Source organism: Clytia hemisphaerica, unplaced genomic scaffold (genome assembly GCF_902728285.1).
Source record: "Clytia hemisphaerica strain Z4C2 unplaced genomic scaffold, Clytia hemisphaerica genome assembly, whole genome shotgun sequence".
In the NCBI taxonomy this organism is placed as follows: domain Eukaryota; kingdom Metazoa; phylum Cnidaria; class Hydrozoa; order Leptothecata; family Clytiidae; genus Clytia; species Clytia hemisphaerica.
In genome coordinates this window covers 265,513-288,308 of record NW_027104535.1, presented here as the reverse complement: position 1 = coordinate 288,308, position 22,796 = coordinate 265,513, and the positions used below count along the sequence as shown (strand labels likewise).

The window sequence follows — 22,796 nt, the reverse complement described above, 5'->3', positions numbered from 1 at the left end:
GTGATACTCGCTGTAACTTATACCTTCCTTCTAACGAAAAATTAACAAACAGCTGGTCGAGGGGAAAAGATAGATGCAGAGGTGATACGGGCCGGGAGCTATTAATTAGTTGTAATAATTTAATGCGGAGAGATTTTCGTGAATGACAGGAAACTGCCTTTAATTGATATGATGATTGCTACGTCATTAATGAGGTTCGCATAATTATTGGTAAACAGAAACTCGTGATTGGTTTATGAGCCATAATTTATGCAATTATCTTTTTTTAGCTGTCGTTTACCGTGATTAGGTTGATTATTTGTAAACAAGATATGATTATCTTTTGCTAAATGAGTTTAGAGCTAAAAGTTATAAAATTATAAAACGAATCTGTAATTCAGTTGTATAAATCAATTTTTTATACCGATCAAAATCGATTGGAGACTTTTGAAATGAGTATTTAGAGGCATGTATCCACCTCACCCCTTCACCCTTCACTAAAAATTTCCGAAAATTGACAAAATATTTTCGAAAAATTGTGAAATATTCTGAAACGTTGTAATCGGCACAATTGCTTGTATGTTACGCTGAAAGAAAGATTTTGTAGTGATATTTTTATCAGAAAAGAGTCTTTCTTCCAGTTCGCCCCCTAAACAAAACAACAAGGTTTTGCTTTTGGTATTTTACGTTTAATTGGTCCAGATTGGACAATCTTTCAACATCAAATTATCTTTCCAACAAAGTACTTCTTCAATTTAGTTATATCTATATACCTTCAAAAGTAATGTATCAAAATGTGCAGACTGCAATGGGCTGTTCCATTAAAAAACCATACAGGGGATGGACGAACCTTTTCGAGTCAAAAAATAAAGCATTAGAAAATGTGGGGATACCCCCTGGAAAGTGGTAAAGTTGCCAAAATTGCCCTTGCTAAAATTCTTTTCATACCTTTAAGTGAGTGTGGACGAGCTGAAATTAGTTTCTTGCCCCCTGGAAATTTTAAAATAACTTTTTACCCCTTGAAAAAATTTTTTCCCGGATCACCCTCTGGAAATGTTCGTCCACCCCCCTGTGTGGAGATAAAATGTAATGGCCCAATTCTTTTTGAAACAGACTATAGCAGTATCGATTTAAAATAGCATAATTACTGGCCGCCAAATGAAGCATCTCAAGCAATCGTGAAAATTGCACAACAATCAAATTCTAGCCACAATCTCTAAACCATGGTTATGAATAAATAGTTCTTGGCAACTTCTTTGTAACTTTTTATAGGAAACCTCTTAGATCACAACAAAGATCAACAGTGAAAGGTAAAAACTAAATCAATATATTCTTATATAAAAAACACTCGGCGGACGACTTTAGTAGTCAATGAAGAATGCACCCAACTGGCACACAACGTTGTTTCAACATTCATCTAACGTTATATCGGCTGAGAAAACGTTGTGTGCTAGCTGGCCAACCCTCACTCTTAAATCATTTTCAATGAAAGGGAAGTAAACTTGGCTAGACATTTTCGGTGCGTATCAAAGTCCAATCGTACGTAACGCAAAGTCGCTTACGTACAGTTCTCATTACTGACATGCGTTTTTGTACTTTCAAATGTAGCCAAACTCATCGGCTACTGGTAATGACAAAGGGCGAAGGAATTTCTGAGAATTGAAAAATTGAAATATGGGAATTAGATTGATAATTAATGAATTGAAATGAAAAATAGATTATTCTAATATTTCCGTATATCACCAATAACATAAAATTCTACCTAAAAATAACTTCATAAAATATACTTTAATTTTTGATATATATAATCTTTAAAACTTTTATATCAAAATGTACAAGAAAAATAAACATGTAAATATTAGTTAAAATTGTATTTCTTTAGACTGCAAAACAGTATCGTGTCGAGGATTGTGAGATTTGGGGAAAAAAAAGACCTTTGACTCCAACTTAATCAGGTGCTACTATAGGTGCATTAAATATTTGTCTTCGATCCAAAAAGCTTGAATATGGGTCAGAATCGACTTGGCTTAAGAGACCGACCACATAGGATGTACAATAATAATTGATGAATTTAAGGTTGTGGTATCGCAGGTGCCTTCTCGTAACAAAAGCATAATCCCCAAAATTCCTGAAATTCGTACCCATCTGAGCCACCATTTTTGCATGAAATACATTTCTTCACAGCCTTATCCGCATCTGTGCACAAAGACTGTTGTATACAATCTCTCATAACGATGGGTGCTCCTGTTGTTTTTACCGTTTCTTTTTCTGCTGTTGAACCAGTGGATGCATCAACAGTTTCAATGTTATTTGACGTTGAATCACTATTGCTTGGTGAAGAAGTTTCAATATTGTTTGATGTTGGTGATTCGATTGGTACTCCCTTTGAAAGTTGCGCACTCTGAAAGATAGAGATAAAAAAATGAAAACGTTAAGCCTACTATTTCAGTTGAAGAACTTTTTGCAAATTTCGTTTTACGAATACAATACTGCTGAAAAGCACTCTTCTCTGAAACAATACGCACCCAATTCTATAAAATTGTATGATAAATTTCTAAATAAAAGGCTTAAACTTACCATGAAAACGAGTAACAAAAATGTGCAGTAAACAGTATTCTTGTTCGACATCGTTAGTATTGTAAACTCTTTAATAATATTTTTGCGATCTCTTGTGTTCGCCCACTGGATATGGAAAATGTGAATGTGCGTTTGGTAGACAGCCAAATGCTTTTTATACCAATCCCATCGCAATTGCTTCACTATTAATAGGATGATTCTTTTCCTGCTCAAAACGAAGTCATTAATTGAGAAACCACATAATTTGTCCTCTCGTTAAGTTCTTGGCATACTTTATGTGACGCTGCTATGTATAATGCTTTTGTTTTGAACTTCTCTTTTGACCTGTCACAAGAGTTTTATAAGACAACGCCCTCAATATGTTTCTTTACATCAGTTTTTATTTGTTTGTCTTAATTAATTAATCTTAAATTGCTTGTTTTGATTTTGTTTTTGCTTCCAGTTTTTTTTTGCAATGCTAATAAGGGGCTTTTTTTCCGTTACCTATTCCACCATTCATTTAAGTTATTAATTCGATCAATTCTTGGACTTGCCAAAAACGGACATTACCTACATTGGTTGCGAAAGGCAGCATACTCTTATTAGGTAGATCGAACGGCAAAGAAGAAATCACTCGAGATGAAAGATATTCGAATGAAGAGGCTTTAAGGTTTAGCAAAATTTCCATCAATTTGTTATAAAGCAAAATTGTAACAATACATTCATTTTACAACTCTGTAATTCGATTTTTGGTTTAAATGTAAAAATTTCATCTATAAATTTAAGATTTTTGAGCACGCTCTTCAGGACACCATAACCAATATTACAAAATCCCTTTCGTTCATTTTGTGCACATTTAAAAGGAGAAAAAAAGGTTTTAAGAATTTTACTCCACAAGTTTTTCAAAAAGACAGCTAATTTTCACAAATTTGGTCAAATAAATGACACTTCTTATTTCTATGGTGCTCTAATGACTTGTGTGCTAATAGTTTCAATTATTCTCAATCATAAGGTCTTTCAAGCTTTTTGACCTACTCGTATTCCAAACTATCACCAGCCTAAAGTTGCTTGCCGTTTTGTGACCTTTTTGCTGGGTTCGATCTTTTAAGGCTGTTCGAGCTTTCATTGACCGATCTTTGAAAACTCCAAAATTAAGCCTTAGCGTTAAGAACTCCCTTCCTCGAAGGCCTTCTCGTAGTATTAAAAAGTTTTTTAGTTAGGGAATTAATTTCAAATCAAGGGCCAACAATGATGGTTATTCACGAAAACTAAATGCCGGAGGTCCTTTTGCAAGCCTGTAGGCGTCTTATTCATAATAGTTAATAGCGACTTGTAGTGATTTGGGGAATTTTCCCAACGCCGAAATTAGCAGTTTTCGATAAGAAAGTCTTTGGTCTTAGTTTTAAAAAATCACGATTTTTTAAGGGTACAATAAAACCATTCAAGTTAAGACACCCCTGTCTCACAGCTCCGGTGAGAATTTCCCAAGGGGTGAAAATTTATATATTGAAAACTTAAGGGGAATAGAAAATCTATTGTTCCTAAGTCGGTTTTTAATTTTTTCCTATAATTTCAAATGGGAATAAATCTAAGTGAATTTTCCAGGGGGACGTGATAAGAAAACATTCGAGTTGTATGAGTTCTAATATATGTAAATCTTTGCGGAATCCTTAAATGAGTCGAGTAGATATTCAGGCTATATCGGTGTTCAGGTTTATGGCGACTCTTCTGTGGTAAGGGGCCATTTTCAGAAGCTTCCTTAGGACGCACTCCCATATAGTCAGCCCACAAGTGAAGAGTAGATGTTTTGTAAACTAAGTAATAATAATCTAAATTGTCTACTGAATCTGACAGCTGACCAGAATATGCTATTGGTACTTTACAGACAGGTCTGTGGACCCCCCTCTTAGGCATTCAGGAACCTCTGATGCTTTTGGCTGAAAATTTTAACCATTGTGAATAAGTAAACAAGTCAAGTCAACAGCATTTTCCACAATCTATATAAACTAGGGCTTGTTTAGGGAAATAAAGGCTATCGGTAGTTTGTAAAATTACACGATAACGGACAAACAAAAGCTTGGATCGGCACCGCAAAATAAGATTCATGTAATCTCCCCTCTAAAATATTTTCAAGGAACAATCATGCCATCAATGATGCCGATATTTCTACCGAAGATAACAAGTCCCTTTTCAAGTTGCACAAAAGATGACATTTTACTATGTTTGGTTATCCAGTGTAATTTGATTTGGAGGTTACCAATGGGCACCCCTGTGTCAAAGACTCACTGGGACACAAGCCCCACTGGAAAGTTTGGCAAAAATTTCGTCCCCGGTGGGAAAATCCTTTAATTTCAGCCCCACTGGGAAATTAACTTTGATTTCGTCCCCATTCGAAATTCCATGTTTAAAAATTGCACTCCGAAACCATCGTCACTGGATTTTTTAAACTTGAAACAATAGAATTTCTATCCCCATTGAGATTTCAATAGGAATTTTTATCCCCACTAAGGAAAAAAATTCTACCGGGGCTGTGAGACAGGAGTGTCAGTGGGTACCCTTCTATAATCTCTTTACATGCCCATGGTTGACTTCAAAGCCCCATTTTAAGAAACCTGTTACATAAATTCTAACTTATATTCTAAAGTAGGCTGTCAGCAAAGTTTCATTTGTTTATAATAATCCCCTTAGAAATATCATCTAAAATTATGAGCTACAGATCTGATGATTTTCAAATGAGAGAAAGAAAAAAGACTTTTTTTCAGAGAAGGTCCAGTCGATCTTGCCTTTAAATTAATTTTGGTTAAAATAAGCTGCATATTTGAAATAATAAATACCATGCTATAAATAATGTAATATTGATATAAACAAAACGGGCAGTATCCTCTGCGACAATTCTATCAGAAGAAGCCGTAATAAATAACGTTTCAGCTCTTCATTAAATTTCAAACCACTCCATCCCACTGAAATATTAAAGCTTTTAGACACCAAGGAGCTTGTTAACACAGTAGCCTTCCTGGTGACGGAACATCTTCTCAAGGCATTGGGTGCTGTGGTGGTTGATGCAGACACCAGCACTGATTCCAAAACAATGCGAATTGAAATTGATCAGAGTCATAACAATGTCCACACGAAGCTGCCGCGATGTCTTCTGGTGTGCACGAAGGACTCAATTGTTGAACGGTACAATCTTGCATTGCTTCTGTTTGCTGTAAGAAATTGAAACAACTCGTGGTTAAAATATTGCAGACAAAGACAATACTTAGGTAGTCTGAATGTTGGTACATTATTAGAGGTAATGTTGCGAGTGCTCTTGTTCCAAGCATTTTTGCTTATTGGGTTTTGCTAGTGAGGGAGTTTCTTATTGATGACTTTTTCGATAAAGAAAGGTTGCCTCGCACAACCCCCTCTCACAGACCCGGTGGGACTGAACGTGATGTGGATTGATATTCCCATATTTTTTATGGCTGGGGATTTTAATTCTTTTGTTTTCAAGTCAGAAAATTCAGTGGGGATGGGAAAAATAGTAAATATTTTGCAGTGATGATTGGTTTATTTGATTACTTTCAGTGGAAGCAAAAATTGGAGGACAATTTTCCATCGTGGACGATATTTTTCCAGTGGGAAGGGATCGCAGTGGATCTTTGAGAAGGGATGCAGCCAGTGAGTTTATATGGTCAATTGTTACAGCTGAGCATAGTATAGAACCATGAACAAGACTGGTATTCTATTGGTCGATTTTTTAGATCTGGAATCTTCAACAGAACTACATTTCAAAAAAATATTACTCAGACTAATAAACAAATTTACATACCATCATTGCAAATACGAGATAAAAGCAAATCACCAACATCACCAAATTTGACTTGAACATCGTTCACCTGCAAAAAAGTGAGATAAAAATCTATTGAAGAACAATTCATAAAAAATTTGATAAAGCAAGGTCAATAATTTTATACTTTTTGTAGTCAAACTTTGGCGCTTATTAAAAAACAACTCAAATTTGGGGAAAACACGTTATATAAAATCACAATTACTTATAATAGATAAAAGAATTTTGAATCACCAAAGAGTCTACTCAAGTCTATCTCGATATTTTTAATTATGAAAATGAAGATCATAGGACAATTATACAAAAAGTAGATTTTTTCTTCTTCATTTTCATATTTCAACTCTTGAATATCTTTTCAACAAACATAAAATCGCTATTTAATTCGAATTTTATGAAAAGTTAAAGCCTTTTGTGTCTTCGCTGCAGATTATAATCTCGATCAGCCCACACAACCCTCGAACAGAAATCAAATAAAAACACCCACCTTATCTGGTAGCAAGTGGAAATAAAAGCGATGTTATTCTTCTTCTCTTCAACGAATCGTTTGCTGCTTTTGACTTGAATAACTTTAATGATTTATTGATGTATTTTACTAACTGGAAGCCTTTTATATACGACCGCAAATCACGCACACTAGTTAAGCCGCACAACTATTTCAAAAGAAAATTCAAAAAGTATCTATTGTCTCATTTCCCTTGAAAAACAATAGAAAAACACTGACTGGATGACGTTTGTATTAAATTATGTTACCAATGCAATGTTCTTAACAGTAAACAGCTATATTTTCAGATTTTGGCTCTGATTGTCCGTGACTTTAAAGATATTAGGGCAAGGACATCGGAAATCTTGCAAATTGATGACTAATCTTTCGATTCTATTCAAAGCTAAAATCAACGGATGTCCATGGGACCTGGTAATGAGAGTCATTCCAAAAGTAATATAATTTTCATACTTTAGTGATCTTAGTCCGAAAAAAAACAATTACATCTTTCTGCTTTTATCCGGACAAGAAGAAGTCTGGGAAGCTTATATTGCTGAGATCTTGTGATTTTTGAATAAAATATCTATAAAGTGTTATGATATGGAGGTGTTATTTTCGCTGATGAACGACTTGGCAGAGCGCCCAGTGTTTCCGTTAATGTAATCAAGGGAAGCGGTAACCACTGGAAACCGAACAACAAACCGTTGTTCTTTTTTTGGTTTACTTTTTATGAATGTTTTTTCTAGCGGGATTCTAGTATAGATTGGAATTCTTCTGTAGATAGTCTTTTCATTGTTTCGTGGGATCCACGGCCGTATATAGGTTGACTGTTTTCAACAGAAATTTGGAAAAAACAGGGACTTGAACCGGGATCCCCCGGCTTGTAGTGCTCACACTTTAGACCAATAGACCATCATCCTTTTATACAATATCAATAGATATTTGATTCCCAAGGCAGGGTAACTCAGTAGATATTTGAATGAAATCAAGAAATACAACCTAAAAGTAGGTCATCAAAAGTGACATGAACAATTACATTTATGTTTGAAATTTGACTTGGACACACTGGGTATAGGCTGATGTAAAGATTTTCATTTTCGTAATGCTTTTCTGAACAAGACCTACAATCATAAATAAAATCTTTAGGTGCCATGTCAATTCAAAATGACATGATGAAAATCTTAAAAACCGTTATCTTTTTTTGTCAGGAAGAAAATTAAAAACCATCTAATCATCGAACAATTATTCTAATCGCCTTTTTAATGACCACGCGACAGGCGTATCTAGCATAGTTTTTGACTTCACAAACCGGATACAATCTTTAAATAGGGGTTGAGTTATTTGGAAACCCGGTTCGAGAGTGACGTATCATTACGTAGTATTACGTAGCAAATTGATGTGTTTGTATTTTTTGACATGATTTATATTTCTGGTTAACGAAAGATTGTTTTGACACGAAATCTAGATAAATATCATGTGAACTTTCGATTACTCACTATATGGGGGCTATATGAAGAGCGGTAAGAAAAGGAGAAAATATGTTTTAATGAAAATCTGGTGTAAAGAAAAACTCGTCTCAAGACCATTATTTTTGATTAAGATTTCTGATCATTCAAAATCTGTTTCATTTGAGACAAACACCTTTGAGGGAAAATTTATTTGCTCAAAATTGGAAGAATAGTCTCTCAAAGGGTGGCAAAAACGTCGAAATACTTTACTCGACATCGTTGCCTCGCCTAAAGTCTATTCACGATAAGTGTGCACTCTTTTTTCATTTACCTATAACTTTTGAAGGAATTCCTCAATCTTTATAAATTTGGTATCGTTAGAAAGATATTAGTGAGTGGAACAATTTGGAATAAAAAAATCTATAAAAAGATTCTAAAAATGAAGATGAAAATGAAGAAGAAAAAAATGAAGATCTTATGGAAAGTTGCTATAACTATTATTTTCACTGAAGTGACTCCTTCATTATCGAACGTCATCACTGTGAAAAAATTTCTCAAAAATAATCATTCAGTCAAAATATATCAAACAAAGTTATAAGCTGATTGACGTCTAAAAAGGCTGTTTTCTGCTGTTTTCTGCTGTTTTTTGGGGTCAATCACTTAATAACTTTGTATCATAACTTTATATTGAATAAATATTTTAGTAAAATTTCTTCACAGTGATGACCTCCTAAGATCAAAGAATCTCTCCAGTGAAAATGAAAGTTATAGCACTTCTCTACAAGATCTTCATTTTTTTCTTCTTCATTTTCATCTTCGTTTTTAGAATTTTTTTAAAGACTTTTTTAGTTCAAATTGTTCCACTCACAAATATCTCTCCAACGATACCAAATTTATAAAGAACGAAGAATTCCTTCAAAAGTTATAGCGAAAAGAAAAAAGAGTGCACACTTATCGTGAACAGACTTTTATGGTGGCCTAGGAGTGCAATAGTGAAAAATATAAAAAAAAACATTTGAAAATGAATTCAAAACCAAAATTAAATTGAAATTAATATCAAAGTCAAAATCAAAATCAAAATAAAATTGAAATCAAAATTAGAATTAAAATTAAATGAAATTAAAATCAAAATCAAATTAAAAATGAAATGAAATTGAAATCAAAATTAGAATGAAATAAGATTAAAATCAAAATTAAATTAAAATTAAAATCAAAATCAAAATCAAAATCAAATTAAAATAAAAATCAAAATGAAATAAAATTGAAATCAAAATAAAACCAAAGTGAAATTGAAATCAAAGTGAAATCAGATTTTTTTGCGTACGTGGCCGAGGAGTGCAATAAGGACAAAAATACAACCCCTCATGGCCTAGGAGTGCAATAGTGCATGGAGGTTGTAAATGAAAAAGTGAGCATGCCAGCAGGACTTGGTGGTTATGGTGAATCTGCAGCAGGAGTTGGTGGTTCTGGTTAATCTGCAGCAGCACTTGATGGTACTGGTGAATCTACAGCATGAGTTGGTGGTTCTGGTGAATCTGCAGCAGGAGCTGGTCGTTCTGGTGAATCTGCAGCAGGAGTTGGTCGTTCTGGTGATTTCGTAGCACAAGTTGGTCGTTCTGGTGATTCTGCAACAGCAATTGGTGGTGATAGCAATACGGTGATTCTGCAACAGAACAAATATTTTCCAATTTTTTTTTCAAATATTTTTTTTAATTTTTTTTTATTTTCAAAATTTTTTTAATTTTTTTTTTACTACAAAATTAAAAAAAAATTGCAAAAAATATTGGAGAATATTTGTCCTGTTGCAGAATCACCATAACCACCAACTCCTGCTGCAGAATCACCAGAACCACCAACTCCAGCTGCAGAATCACCAGAACCACCAAGGCCTGTTGTAGATTCACCATAACCACCAACTCCTGCTGCAGATTCACCAGAACCACCAACTCATGCTGTAGATTCACCAGTACCACCAAGGCCTGTTGCAGATTCACCATAACCACCAACTCCTGCTGCAGATTCACCAGTACCACCAACTCATGCTGTAGATTCACCAGTACCACCAAGGCTTGTTGCAGATTCACCATAACCACCAACTCCTGCTGCAGAATCACCAGTACCACCAACTCCTGCTGGTATGCTCACTTTTTCATTTACAACCTCCATGCACTATTGCACTCCTAGGCCATGAGGGGTTGTATTTTTGTCCTTATTGCACTCCTGGCCACGTACGCAAAAAACTCAATTTGATTTGGAATATTTTGACTATTGCACTCCTCGGCCATGAGAGGTTACATTTTTGTCCTTATTGCACTCCTCGGCCACGTACGCAAAAAAATCTGATTTCACTTTGATTTGATTTTGATTTTGATTTTGATTTTGATTTTGATTTTGATTTTGATTTTGATTTTGATTTTGATTTTGATTTTGATTTTGATTTTGATTTATTTTGATTTTGATTTTGATTTTGATTTTGATTTTGATTTGATTTGATTTTGATTTTGATTTGTTTTGATTTTGATTTTGATTTTGATTTGATTTGATTTGATTTTGATTTTGATTTTGATTTTGATTTTGATTTTGATTTTGATTTTGATTTTGATTTTGATTTTGATTTTGATTTTGATTTTGATTTTGATTTTGATTTTGATTTTGATTTTGATTTTGATTTTGATTTTAATTTTATTTCATTTTGATTTCATTTTTAATTTGATTTAATTATAATTTTAATTTTGATTTCAATTTTATTTTCATTTTGATTTTGACTTTGATATTAATTTCAATTTAATTTTGGTTTTAAATTCATTTTCAAATGTTTTTTTTATATTTTTCACTATTGCACTTCTAGGCCACCATAGTATGACTTTAGTACCCCCCGGGGTCGATTCTCGTAAAAAAAGACAAATCGAATCAAATTATGCGACTCGTATAGTCGTTTCATATGCATTTCCTGAAGCAAATCAAACCGGTTCAGAGTATGTTTACACGCTTTTTTTATAAGAATACACTTTATAAGAATGTCGTCCAGTAAGGTTCACTCCTTTCACAAAACTGCCATTTTATGCTTGAGACGTATGTACTACATGTTAAATCTAGTCTGAATTATCCTAATCAAAGAATTCTCAGTCGGTAGAGCATTCGCTTTACAATTTAAGGGTTGTGGTTTCGATCCCCGGTCACCGCCAACTCCAGCAGATGAGTAGCTTAGATTGGGTAATCTGATCTAGGCGGTAAGTTACTGGGAGCTGAGAGTAGATGTGGTGCTCCACCTCAGCATTCAATCTCCCAGGTCTAGCGCAAATAGAAAAGGGGATAGACTCCCTCACTCCCGGCTCCGCCGACAGCCACCAGATGTATATACTTACTTACTTATAGAATGATGTAAGAATATTTTAGGATGATTTTCCCAAAAAAGTTAAGAATATATCCATGATGAAATGGATTTACACCATTTTTGTAAAAAAAAGCGTGTATGAAATGAATGTGCTGTGAGATTTTTTGAAAGAAAAACTCGAGTACCCTTCAAAAGGTTTAAAGTGTTCAACCTACGCTAAACCTTCGGGCAGGTGGAGAAATAGTTCTCAAAAAGTTTATAAAGCTTCAATAAACATGTTATTGCATAAAACCTTCCTACAAAAGAATCACAGAGTAGAAGATACTCTTCAAAAGATTTGGAATAAAATGAAAGAGTCGTCTACACTCCTCCCTGGAGCTCTCCACTAGACAATAAAAGAACTACCCAAGCTGGAACATTACCACATACACTTTGATTGTTCTAAATACTTAATATTGTATAAGGTAAGGCGGATTGATTGAATTTTCTCACAATAACAACGGAAAAAAAGGTTGAAGACAAAATGCAGCCTCACAAGCGCCTAAAATCATAGTACAAATTTGACTGAAAGCACCTCATTGTATACTCGATAGTGACCTGAAAACTTATATTCTTAAAGCAAGGCTTTTCGTCTGAGACAGAAATGGATTTTACACCGAATATTAGCAGAACAAGTTTTTTCAGCAAGTTTCGGCGAATTATGCGAGAATTTTAATAAGGAAAAGCCTTTTGATAATACTTCATTAAGAGACGGAAGATAACTTTTAACTCTGCATTAAGTTGATAACAAAATTATCAAAACTTATTATTTATACAGTACCAAACCAACAGCCTTGGCGAAGGATGGATTTCAAAATCAAACTTGCAATTTTTCTACTCTCGCTATCAACAATCTCATGTCACTCCCAATGTTGTAAAGGGAAAGATGGTAAGGACGGGCGCGACGGGCGAGATGGACGCGATGGAAAAGATGGTGAAAGCTGTAGTGTTTCAGAAGTTCAACAAGTCGTCGAAAAGAATTGGAAAGAGTGTGCTTGGAATAGGATCGAAGATGGCCGAGACTACGGGTTGATCAAGGTAAGAGCCAGCCAGCCGGAATATCTTTTTTAAATTCTACTTGAAAAGTGGTCACAGTAAGACCTTTCTTCTGAGACGAAAATTTGGTTTTACAAAGCAAATTAGCATATTCATTGTAATTTTGGTGAATTTTAGAATGGAAAAGCCCTTTTATATACTTCATTGAGACGACAATCTGGCTTAGACTGAAGAACTTTTAATACTGAATCTGCAAACCAGATTAGTACTCATTGTCAACAGGACGATGCAAAAAATATTGAAATAAGAATGAAAAATATTTGATACAGATTACCTCTCAAAAACTAAAATTAATCTTCCGAATATTCTCTATTTTTTTAGAGTTGTGCATTCAACAAAAAGTCGAATTCCAGTTACCTGAGAGTGGCTGTTGCAGGAGATATGAGACTTCACAACTGCAATAACTGCTGCAAGCGTTGGTTCGTGACGTTTGATGACAAGGAATGTTCGCCGATACCTATCGACGGGATTGTTTACCTTATGATCGGAAAAGGTACTCAGAATACACATCGACCAAGAGTTATTCGTGGTCATTGTAAAATCCCCAAACGAGGAGCTGTAAACGTTTCCATCAACGTAGGCGATTGTCCAGACACAGGACCTGGTGATGCCTACACGGGAACGCAATCTTCTTTCAGAATCTTCATTGAGGAAGTGAATGCACCACAACCGTAGAAACTGCTTGTAGGTTTCACACTTTTGAGTTTATATCTTGAAGAGTATAAACATCACCAATAAATAACTATGTTTTCTATTTTCTTTATATATCAACTCGACCATTTACTATCATTGTGCGCAAAAGTATGCAAAAATAGTAAGCAATTCTTTTGAAAAAAATTAAAGATTGAATTTTATTTCGCTAGATCAGGGCTATCCAGTGAAATCAGTAGGGAAAACTGTCCTTGAAGTCGTCCTTAAAAGAGGGAGAATTAAACGAGTTTTCAAAAAGTAAGATTACGACATAAAGTCAAGCGGAAGGGTATTTATACGTAGTAGGCGTCTTTTATCGATGGCAGGGATTTTCAGCAACCAAAACATAGTCAAAAAGTCAAGTGAAAAGTGAAAAATTTAAAAACATGGTATACCGCGTATACTATTTACTTACCTATCAGAAGATTGCTTTCAAAAGAGGGTACGAAGAGACTTTAGTTGCTTCTCGATAAAAAAAATGTCATACAGGCATTGTGCTTATAGGCATATCTAGGCTCAGAAATGGCAAAAATCTAAGCATACAGTAAGCGTTAGCTTGAGCCTATGAATATGTTTTTTCTGTTCTTGGCTGGGATTTTACGAATTTCCCTAAAGCTTTACTTGGTATACACGCTTTTTTTATAAGAATACAAATGGCCAAAAAATTAAGAATATGTTAAGAATATCATCATCATGGAATTTAGCAACTGAACCTAAGAATGCCATTTTTAATGCATTTTAACCTGTAGATTGCCAATTTCGGTCTAAACCTAAGAATACCGTAAGAATATTTTTGGATGTTTTTCGCCAAAAAGTTAAGAATATCCCATGATGAAATGAAAAAACACCATTTTTCAACCTCGCGAGCCAGGGCGAATCGTTGGCGGTCAGGCGGCAAAAGTGAGGTTGATCATTTTTATAAAAAAAAGCCTGTATAAGCATCGTTAAAAGCATTTTTCAGCCTTGCTAAGCCCTAAGCATTTTCGAGCCTGTTTTTTCGAATTTTTGTATGCATTTATAAACATTGCATTTATAAGCATCTGCGCTCAGACATCCTTTTAAGAATTTGTGTGTGCTTATAAAAAACATGTACCACATACCTCGATAACGTTCTCGTTGTTTTTGTCCAAGAGGTCAACACTTCGTCATACTGTATGCTTCGTACAGAAAAGGTACAATACTATTAGTTACACGGTCTTCTCGAGGTGGGATACGGGATATACAGGGTCAGTAAAACCGTATTGGTGGCGAGGCTTGCCGAGTCCCAATACGGTTTTACTGATCCCTGTATATTCCGTATCCCACCTCGAGACGACCGTGCAACGGATTTATCCCGTTGAAGTCCCTTCATCTTTTCCAAAAGCCCGAACAAAATTCAGAACTATCCATCAAGTAGATACTTACATCAAAGAGCTACAAAGTAAATCAAACAGTGAAAGTGGGATCCATGAAAGTTGCATTTTATAACATCGCAATTAAAAGTCGTGCTGTATCCATACAAACTCAAGAAAAGTAAAAATCAAAATAACTTTGAAGATTTTCTGTTTGTTGACTTTCTCAACCTCGACCATTTCAATTTCGATTTCAATTATTTTCAAAACAAAACATTCGAATTTTGATCAAAACATTCGAAAGCACATTCGTCAATATGCAATGTCTTCTTTTTTTTCTCAATCGAACGTGAGGGAGACAGATACGGTATATATCCCACCTCCACGTGATGTCTTTTGACCAATGAAATCGTTAGAATCTTACTGATGCGGGATAAATTTAATACTCAGTAGAACTCGATTGAACAACGATCGTTTGTACAGCCTAAAATTCAAAGTCCTTAGCTCATATACATTAAGAATAGTCCATTTTGGAAATTTAAATTCGGCTCGATTTCGAATCGATTCGCTACATCCTATATAAAAAGTAAATCGTCATGGGGACGAGGTTGGGTAACTCGGCGGAGGACCTTTGAATTAACCCATGTTCGTCCGTTCGTTCGTCCGTCCGTTCGTCGTTACCAGCTTTTTCTGTTTTTCGGCACAATGATGCATAATGATCATTCCTAAAAAATGACGGAGCCCGATTTTCGAAAAATGAAAAAAAAATTTCCCGGCCGAAAATATCGGAAACATGCCGGAAATCGCTGTTTTTCTGGATCTTCATTGGACTTTTTCCTTATAATTGGTTGTTTTTTCATTCAAAAACATTATTAATAGCAATGCCCACCATCAAGCATGTTTCAATTTTCAATAAAGTAGATTTTTGAAGCCGGAGCTGTTTAAAAATCGCCGGAGCTGTACTTTATTTTTTTATGAAATTTTGCACACTGATGTAAAATGACAATACCTAAAAAGTGACGGAGTCTGATTTTCGAAAAACATTTTTTTCCGGCCGAAAATACCGGAAAAACCAGTTTTTTGACATTTTCTTGAATTTTCATCCTTAGTTGTTTCTGATTTTTTGCAGAAAGATGCGTATTGGCAATGCTCAAACCATGGCCGAATTCGATTTTTGAGAAAAAAAATTTTCCTGTCGAAAATGCCGGAAATCGCCGTTTTTGCAGATTTTCATTAGACTTTTTATTTGTATTTCTATGTTTTTCACACAAAAACATTATAGATAACAATGCTCACCATCAAGCATGTAATGATTTAATTGTCAATAAAACTGATTTTTGCGACCAGAACTTTCTATTTATTTTTTCCTTACAACCCTTCCCTATCCCCCCCATTAACAATCAATGATGAATTTATTGAGTTATGCACTTTCGCTAAAAACTATATTTTCTGACTGATTTTTTCAATTTTTATCCTCGCATTGCTATCTAAATTTTCATTATCGGGTAGGTTTGGTCATCGTTTAGCTTGTTTTTGTTATATTCTTATTTTTTTGGCCGTTTTCATCATGGACATTCTTATAAAGTGTATTCTTATAAAAAAGCGTGTATCACATTTTTCTGAAATACATAGAGAGAGCTCAATGCATTTTTTGCATTTTTTTAATTTCTTTATTAACTTTTAGTGTCTTCAGTTTGCTCATCGTTACCTCCAGCTATATGGCAAATTTTGAAGCCAAAATATGTTTAATTAAAAGAAAACTTATTAAACTATTATTAACCGAAATTAGCCGAATTGCACTGCGAGTTAGCTGTGTAAATTGGTAAATACCAATAGACCAGAACTAATATTTTGGCTTTAACTTTATGTCTTTATGTAAATCCCTGATCTGGACCAAAAAGAATTTCTGAAGGAATCTATTCATGATATTCATGACGTAATGTTTTCTACGGAAAGATCCTGGCTTTTGCTAGTAGTGGCAAATTTTATACAACATTTGGGATCAGGTGCAGTTAGCGTGGTCACTGGTTGGATTCTTTAGTAGTGGAGAGCACTGTTAAAGAATATAACCTAATGTCGTTTAACCTAATAATGTTATAAAATACAGACCAGAAAGTATTTCACTGTTAAACAGTCCAACCTAGCCATGTCCGGTTCACTGTTAAACAATCTGACCTAGTCCACTGTTAAACAATCCAACCTAGTCCACTGTTTAACAATTCAACCTAGTCCACTGTTTAACAATTTGACCTAGTCATGTCCGGTTCACTGTTAAATAATCCAACCTAGTCCACTGTTAAACAATCCTACCTAGTCCACTGTTTAACAGTCCAACCTAGTCCACTGTTTAACAATCCAACCTAGTCCACTGTTTAACAATCCAACCTAGTCCACTGTTAAACAATTTGACCTAGTCCACTGTTAAACAATCCTACCTAGTCCACTGTTTAACAATTCAACCTATAGTCGTGTCCGGTTCACTGTTAAACAATCTGACCTAGTCCACTGTTTAACAATCCAACCTAGTCGACTGTTTAACAATCCAACCTAGTCCACTGTTTAACAATCCAACCTAGTCCACTGTTAAACAATCCTACCTAATCCACTGTTTAACAATCCAACCTAGCCATGTCCGGTTCACTGTTAAACAATCCGACCTAGTCCACTGTTTAACAATCCAACCTAGTCCACTGTTTAACAATCCAACCTAGTCCACTGTTTAACAATCCAACATAGTCGACTGTTTAACAATCCAGCCTAGTCCACTGTTTAACAATCCAACCTAGTCCACTGTTTAACAATCCTACCTAGTCCACTGTTTAACAACCCAACCTATAGTCGTGTCCGGTCCACTGTTAAACAATTTGACCTAGTCCCACTGTTAAACAATCCTACCTAGTCCACTGTTGAACAATTTAACCTATAGTCGTGTCCAGTTCACTGTTAAACAATCTGACCTAGTCCACTGTTAAACAATCCTACCTAGTCCACTGTTTAACAATCCAACCTAGTCCTATCCCTTGTCACGAGTAGACAACCTAACCTAGTTTCATTCCTGGTCACTGGGCTCTTAAAGAAAGAAGAGACTCTCAGTTATCCAACGTGCTATAAAAAACTCTAAATCTTTCTGGTTTAGGAAGTATTGGCATTTTCATATTTTCCTAGCTCATTGTAGCAAAAAAGGCAACTAAAAGAGGTAACGAGTGGTAACGACGTGGTAACGAGTGGTAACGACGTGGTAACGAGTGGTAACGAGGTGGTAACGAGGTAACCAGTTAAAAATGGTGGCCCTAAAGGCTCTAATTTTGAATAACTCGATACTGGTGAATGTAGAGCAGGACTTTATGTTTCTAGTGAATGTGATAGTGGAGTTGGTGTTCCTTTTGAATGTGCAGCAGGGGTTGGTGGTTCTGGTGAATGTGCAGCTGAAGTTGGTGGTCTTGATGATTGTGCAGCAGGAGTTGGTGGTTCTGGTGAATGTGATCATGGAGTTGGTGGTTCTGGTGAATGTGCATAGCGAGTCGGTGATTCTGTTGAATTAGCAGCAGGGATTGGTGTCTCTGGTGAATATACTGGTACTGGTGAATGTGATGGTGGAGTTGATGGTTCTGTTGAATGCAATGTTTGAGTTGCTGATGAAGTTGGAGTTACTGATGAATTTGATGGTGGATTTGGTGGTTCTGGTGCATATGATTGTGGAGCAGGAGTTTGAGTTTCTTGTGGATGTAATGGTGGAGCTTATAGTCCAAACCTATAAGCCAACACATTATTACTAATATTAGGTATCTGGCAAAATAAGTCAAACACTGACAGTTGTTAATGTCTTTAGATAGCATTTATCACAATTTAGCCCTATAGAAAACTGTCAAACACCTGAATACAATACATTCAAAATTCATGATAATCCATCCATCCCAAGTCCTGATGTAGATCTACCAAAACTAACAGTTTTGTGCTAAGAAGCATCAGAACCAACATGTATTTCTGTAGAACCTTTATAACCACAAGGATCTGTTGCATAACCACCAGAACAACCAGTCCCTGCTGCATAATCACCATAATCACTAGTTGCTGCTTCAGAATAACCAGATGCTTTAGGTTTTGTTGCAGAATCACCAGAACAACAAGGTTCTGTTGCAAAGTCACCAGTTCATGTCGCAGAATCAACAGAACAATCATGTCCTGCTGCAGAATCACAAGGACCACCAACTCCACTATCACATTCACCAGAACCATCAACTCAACTATCACGTTCACCAGAGCCACCAACTCCTGCTGCACAATCATCAAAACCACCATATTCAGCTGCACATTCACCAGAACCACCAACCCCTGCTGCACATTCAACAGGACCATCGACTCCACTATCACATTCACTAGAAACATTAAGTCCTGCTCTACATTCACCAGAATCGAGTTATTCAAAATTAGAGCCCTTAGGGCCACCGCTTTTAACTGGTTACCTCGTTACCACCTCGTTACCACATCGTTACAACTCGTTACCTCTTTTAGTAACAACGCAAATCACACTATGTACTGTATTTCCACCAAGTATGAGTATAAATGCCAATACCTCCTGAACCAGAAAGATTTAGAGTTTTTTTTATAGTACGTTGGATAGCTGAGAGTCTCTTCTTTTTTTAAAAGCCCAGTGACCAGGAATGAAACTAGTAGTAGTAGTGTTTATTTATTTGTCTATAACAAGACTAGCGACCACACTCATAGAAAAAAATCTAAACTAAGGAGGTTGTCGCAAAATTGTTAAGTTACAACAAGAAATAAATCTACAAAAATTTTTATAAAAATAAGTACCTATGTTAATGTAAGATATAAATGAATCTATGGCCAGAATAGGTAATTTGATAAAAATAATTAGAAATTTTGCGACAGGTAATATAATTTAATTAAGTCCTTAAGACGATCCAATTATAAGGTTGACATATCATCAAAGGTCAAGAATTTCTGAAGTTCATTCCAAGATAAAATGGATTGATATAGTACCTCGTTAAGTTTTAACAGACCAGATTTACATCGCATGACTTCATATGACGCTCAACATCATCAAGACGAGTCAAAATGAAGTGTTCTTGCAGAAGAGGTGGTAACATTCGATTAAAGATTTTGTAAATAAAAAGAATATTTAGGTATTTTACGAAGTCAAAAAAGGTTAAAAGAGTATGATCCAAGAAGAGAGGTGAGGAATGTGCTCGAAAATCGGAAAATGTCATAATTTGCAAAGTTGCTTTTGTAGTGTTAGAATTCGACGGGCGTGAACAGATTGGCGTTTTCCCCAGAGTAAAATAAAGAATAATATAATGCTAAAAACGTTTTCTTGTCGACATAATGCCGAAGTTTACTCAATGTGGTGTTTCCAGTTTAGATGTTCATCGATGTATACAGCAAAATATTTCACAAAGTTACTAGGTCTGAGTCTGTGTCCGTTGATTTTTATTTTTAGATCGTAGTTTATTTTCTTTCTAATAGGTCTAAAGATAATAAGCTCAGTTTTGTTAGCATTCAGAGATATCTTGATTGCATTCAACCAATGCAATAGAAGTTTAAGATCGATGTTAGCTTGCTTGGCTATAGGTTTTGTCGCGAGTACATCCTTTACTAAATGTAAATAGCATATTTATTCTAAAGCTAACTTCTATCAATAAAAGTTATTCAATCATAACGCCGTAGCTAGCAACAACGATAGCTGCCTTCTATTCTCCAAATATACAACCAATCAAATAGCTTTGTAAATTCACCAATCAAAATTTGGAATGAACTCTGAAAGCAAACGTTTAACGAACGATTCGACCAATCGTAAGAAAAAAAGATAATCCCTGGAATTCGAACATTCCTCTCGGTAGAGACCAAACCACCAACTACGTAAGCACGAGATTTTTGATACAAACCTGACAAAAACATTACCTAATGTTGCATAAAGAATCCACCAATCAAACCAAGAGAATAATATTGTCATGAGATTGTCATGGTGTTTATCTAGAGAACATATGTTAAGATGAAAACAAGAGAGTGAATTTTGTTGAGAGGAACATAGGTAAATTCCTGAGTACTGTAATATTTACAGTTAAAATTAATCACGTGGTCATTATAGTCATACTCGTTAATCTGGTCGTCTTTTTGCGAATCAATGTTAGAAAAAGTATTCGAGATAGAATTCAAATGCTCAAAATATGATTTTAAGTAACTTATGTCTTTACCAGCAGGTAATTCATCATCAGAATCAAAATTAGGTGATGCGTAAATTCTGCAAGTTTTGCAGAGGCAGATATTTTTAATGAATTTTGCTTCTATGCCGTTACACTTAGCATGGGATCGTCTTTTGCACCTAGGACAGTAGTTAGAATTTTCGATTTTTAATTTTCTAGCGCATATGGAACAGGCTTCTGTCTGCATACACAGGAAAAAATTTTCGATTTCCAAGGTTGGAAATTTCAAGTTTTCTTAGTTGGAAAAAAGATAAAATCCAATGGAAAATCCAACCTGAAAATGTGGGACATTCTCCAAGGTTGAAAATTTTGCATTTTCCATGGCTTGGAATTTTCGTAAATCCAGGTTGAAAAAAGCCAAAATCCAAATTTAACAAGGTTGGAATTTTCGTAAATCCAGGTTGAAAAAAGCCAAAATCCATATTAAACAAGGTAGGAATTTTTTAAAATTCAGGTGGAAAAAAAAGGCAAAATCCAAGCTTAAACAAGGTTGGAATTTTCGAAAATCGGGGTTGAAAAAAGCCAAAATCCAAATTTAACAAGGTTGGAATTTTTTAAAATTCACGTTGAAAAAAGCCAAAATCCAAAAAGTGATGGCAGAGATGTGGAAAAGAGATCTTAAACAAGGTTTTTGTTTTTGTGAACAGTCACTCGCTAGCCTAGGCTCGATGGCTCCCGGTCAATCTCTCGTTATTGTTCGCACAGATACGTGGTTGATCTTAGATCACTCACACAGCTCAGCAGGGCGCTAATTGAAACTATGACACAAGTACCCTATGTGCTTCACTGTGCGAACTCACTGCGATTGACCGAGGCCGCTCCGAAGAGACGCCTCAACTGACGGAAACTTACAGCTTGACTGCTCACATTATAGCCTAATAACTAGGTTAGCTATATATCAAAACAGTTTTGAGCGAAAAATCGCTTGTGGTTTTCCCAAGGACATGCGCAGAAAATGGTTAGAAAAACGTAATTTCCACATGGATTTTTAACGTTTTCCAAACTGTTTGGAAAAACACAAATTTCCAACCCAAAAAGTCTAGTTTTCCAATCGAAAGAGTTTCAATTTCACAAAAATGTAATTTCCACATGGATTTTTAAACGTTTTCCAAACTGTTTGGAGAAACACAAATTTCCAACCCAAAAAGTCTAGTTTTCCAAGAAAGGGTCTCAATCTTAGAAAAATGTAATTTCCACATGGATTTTTAACGTTTTCCAAACTGTTGGAGAAAGACAAATTTCCAACCCAAAAAGTCTAGTTTTCCAATCGAAAGAGTTTCAATTTCACAAAAATGTAATTTCCACATGGATTTTTAAACGTTTTCCAAACTGTTTGGAAAAACACAAATTTCCAACCCAAAAAGTCTAGTTTTCCAATCGAAAGAGTTTCAATTTCACAAAAATGTATTTTCCACATGGATTTTTAACGTTTTCGAAACTGTTGGAGAAACACAAATTTCCAACCCAAAAAGTCTAGTTTTCCAAGAAAGGGTCTCAATCTTAGAAAAATGTAATTTCCACATGGATTTTTAACGATTTCCAAACTGTTTGGGAAAAACACAAATTTGCGACCCAAAAAGTCTAGTTTTCAACTTGAGGTATCAAATTTACTAAAATATGTATTTTCACATCGATTTTTGACCTTTTTTTTCAATTCCCAAACTGTTTGGAAAATAAAAATTTCCCACCCAAAAAGTCATGTTTTCCAACCAGCCTTGGAAAATTGTCATTTCTACATGGGTTTTTTTCACTTGATTTTTCAAGGGCATTGGTTTATTCTACAAAACCTATGGGTAATTTACGTTTTCCAAATCAGCTTAAGGTAATCGTTC

General features: G+C 35.1%; 2 protein-coding genes and 1 long non-coding RNA gene across 3 annotated transcripts; 1 reads left to right on the top strand and 2 right to left on the bottom strand.

Moving 5' to 3' along the window:
- Window positions 1–5,358: 5,358 nt before the first annotated feature.
- LOC136822544 (uncharacterized) lies at window positions 5,359–6,929 on the bottom strand. The gene is made up of 3 exons (XR_010848910.1): window positions 6,849–6,929; window positions 6,347–6,413; window positions 5,359–5,741 (listed from the first exon to the last, which is right to left on the bottom strand). It is a non-coding gene; the product is annotated as an uncharacterized lncRNA (long non-coding RNA).
- A 2,834-nt stretch (window positions 6,930–9,763) lies between these two features.
- On the bottom strand, window positions 9,764–10,459 carry LOC136822510 (PPE family protein PPE10-like). Its single transcript, XM_067078777.1, has 3 exons — window positions 10,348–10,459; window positions 10,108–10,215; window positions 9,764–9,918 (listed from the first exon to the last, which is right to left on the bottom strand). Exons 1-3 carry the CDS (start codon window positions 10,457–10,459, stop codon window positions 9,764–9,766), a joined length of 375 nt encoding a protein of 124 aa, XP_066934878.1.
- A 1,955-nt stretch (window positions 10,460–12,414) lies between these two features.
- LOC136822527 (collagen triple helix repeat-containing protein 1-like) lies at window positions 12,415–13,485 on the top strand. The gene is made up of 2 exons (XM_067078793.1): window positions 12,415–12,704; window positions 13,044–13,485. The coding sequence occupies exons 1-2, from the start codon at window positions 12,471–12,473 to the stop codon at window positions 13,395–13,397; spliced, it is 588 nt and encodes a 195-aa protein (XP_066934894.1). The 5' UTR covers window positions 12,415–12,470; the 3' UTR covers window positions 13,398–13,485.
- The last annotated feature ends 9,311 nt before the right edge of the window (window positions 13,486–22,796 follow it).

Excerpts from the sequence above, each read along its gene's own strand:
- LOC136822510 (XM_067078777.1), bottom strand. The coding sequence starts at position 10,459 with ATGGAGGTTGTAAATGAAAAAGTGAGCATACCAGCAGGAGTTGGTGGT. Across the intron at positions 10,216-10,347 it reads AACAAGCCTTGGTGGTACTG|CAGGAGTTGGTGGTTATGGT; the intron begins GTGAATCTACAG and ends GTGAATCTGCAG. Across the intron at positions 9,919-10,107 it reads AGCAGGAGTTGGTGGTTATG|AATCACCAGAACGACCAACT; the intron begins GTGATTCTGCAA and ends TTGCTGTTGCAG.
- LOC136822527 (XM_067078793.1), top strand. The coding sequence starts at position 12,471 with ATGGATTTCAAAATCAAACTTGCAATTTTTCTACTCTCGCTATCAACA. Across the intron at positions 12,705-13,043 it reads GAGACTACGGGTTGATCAAG|AGTTGTGCATTCAACAAAAA; the intron begins GTAAGAGCCAGC and ends CTATTTTTTTAG.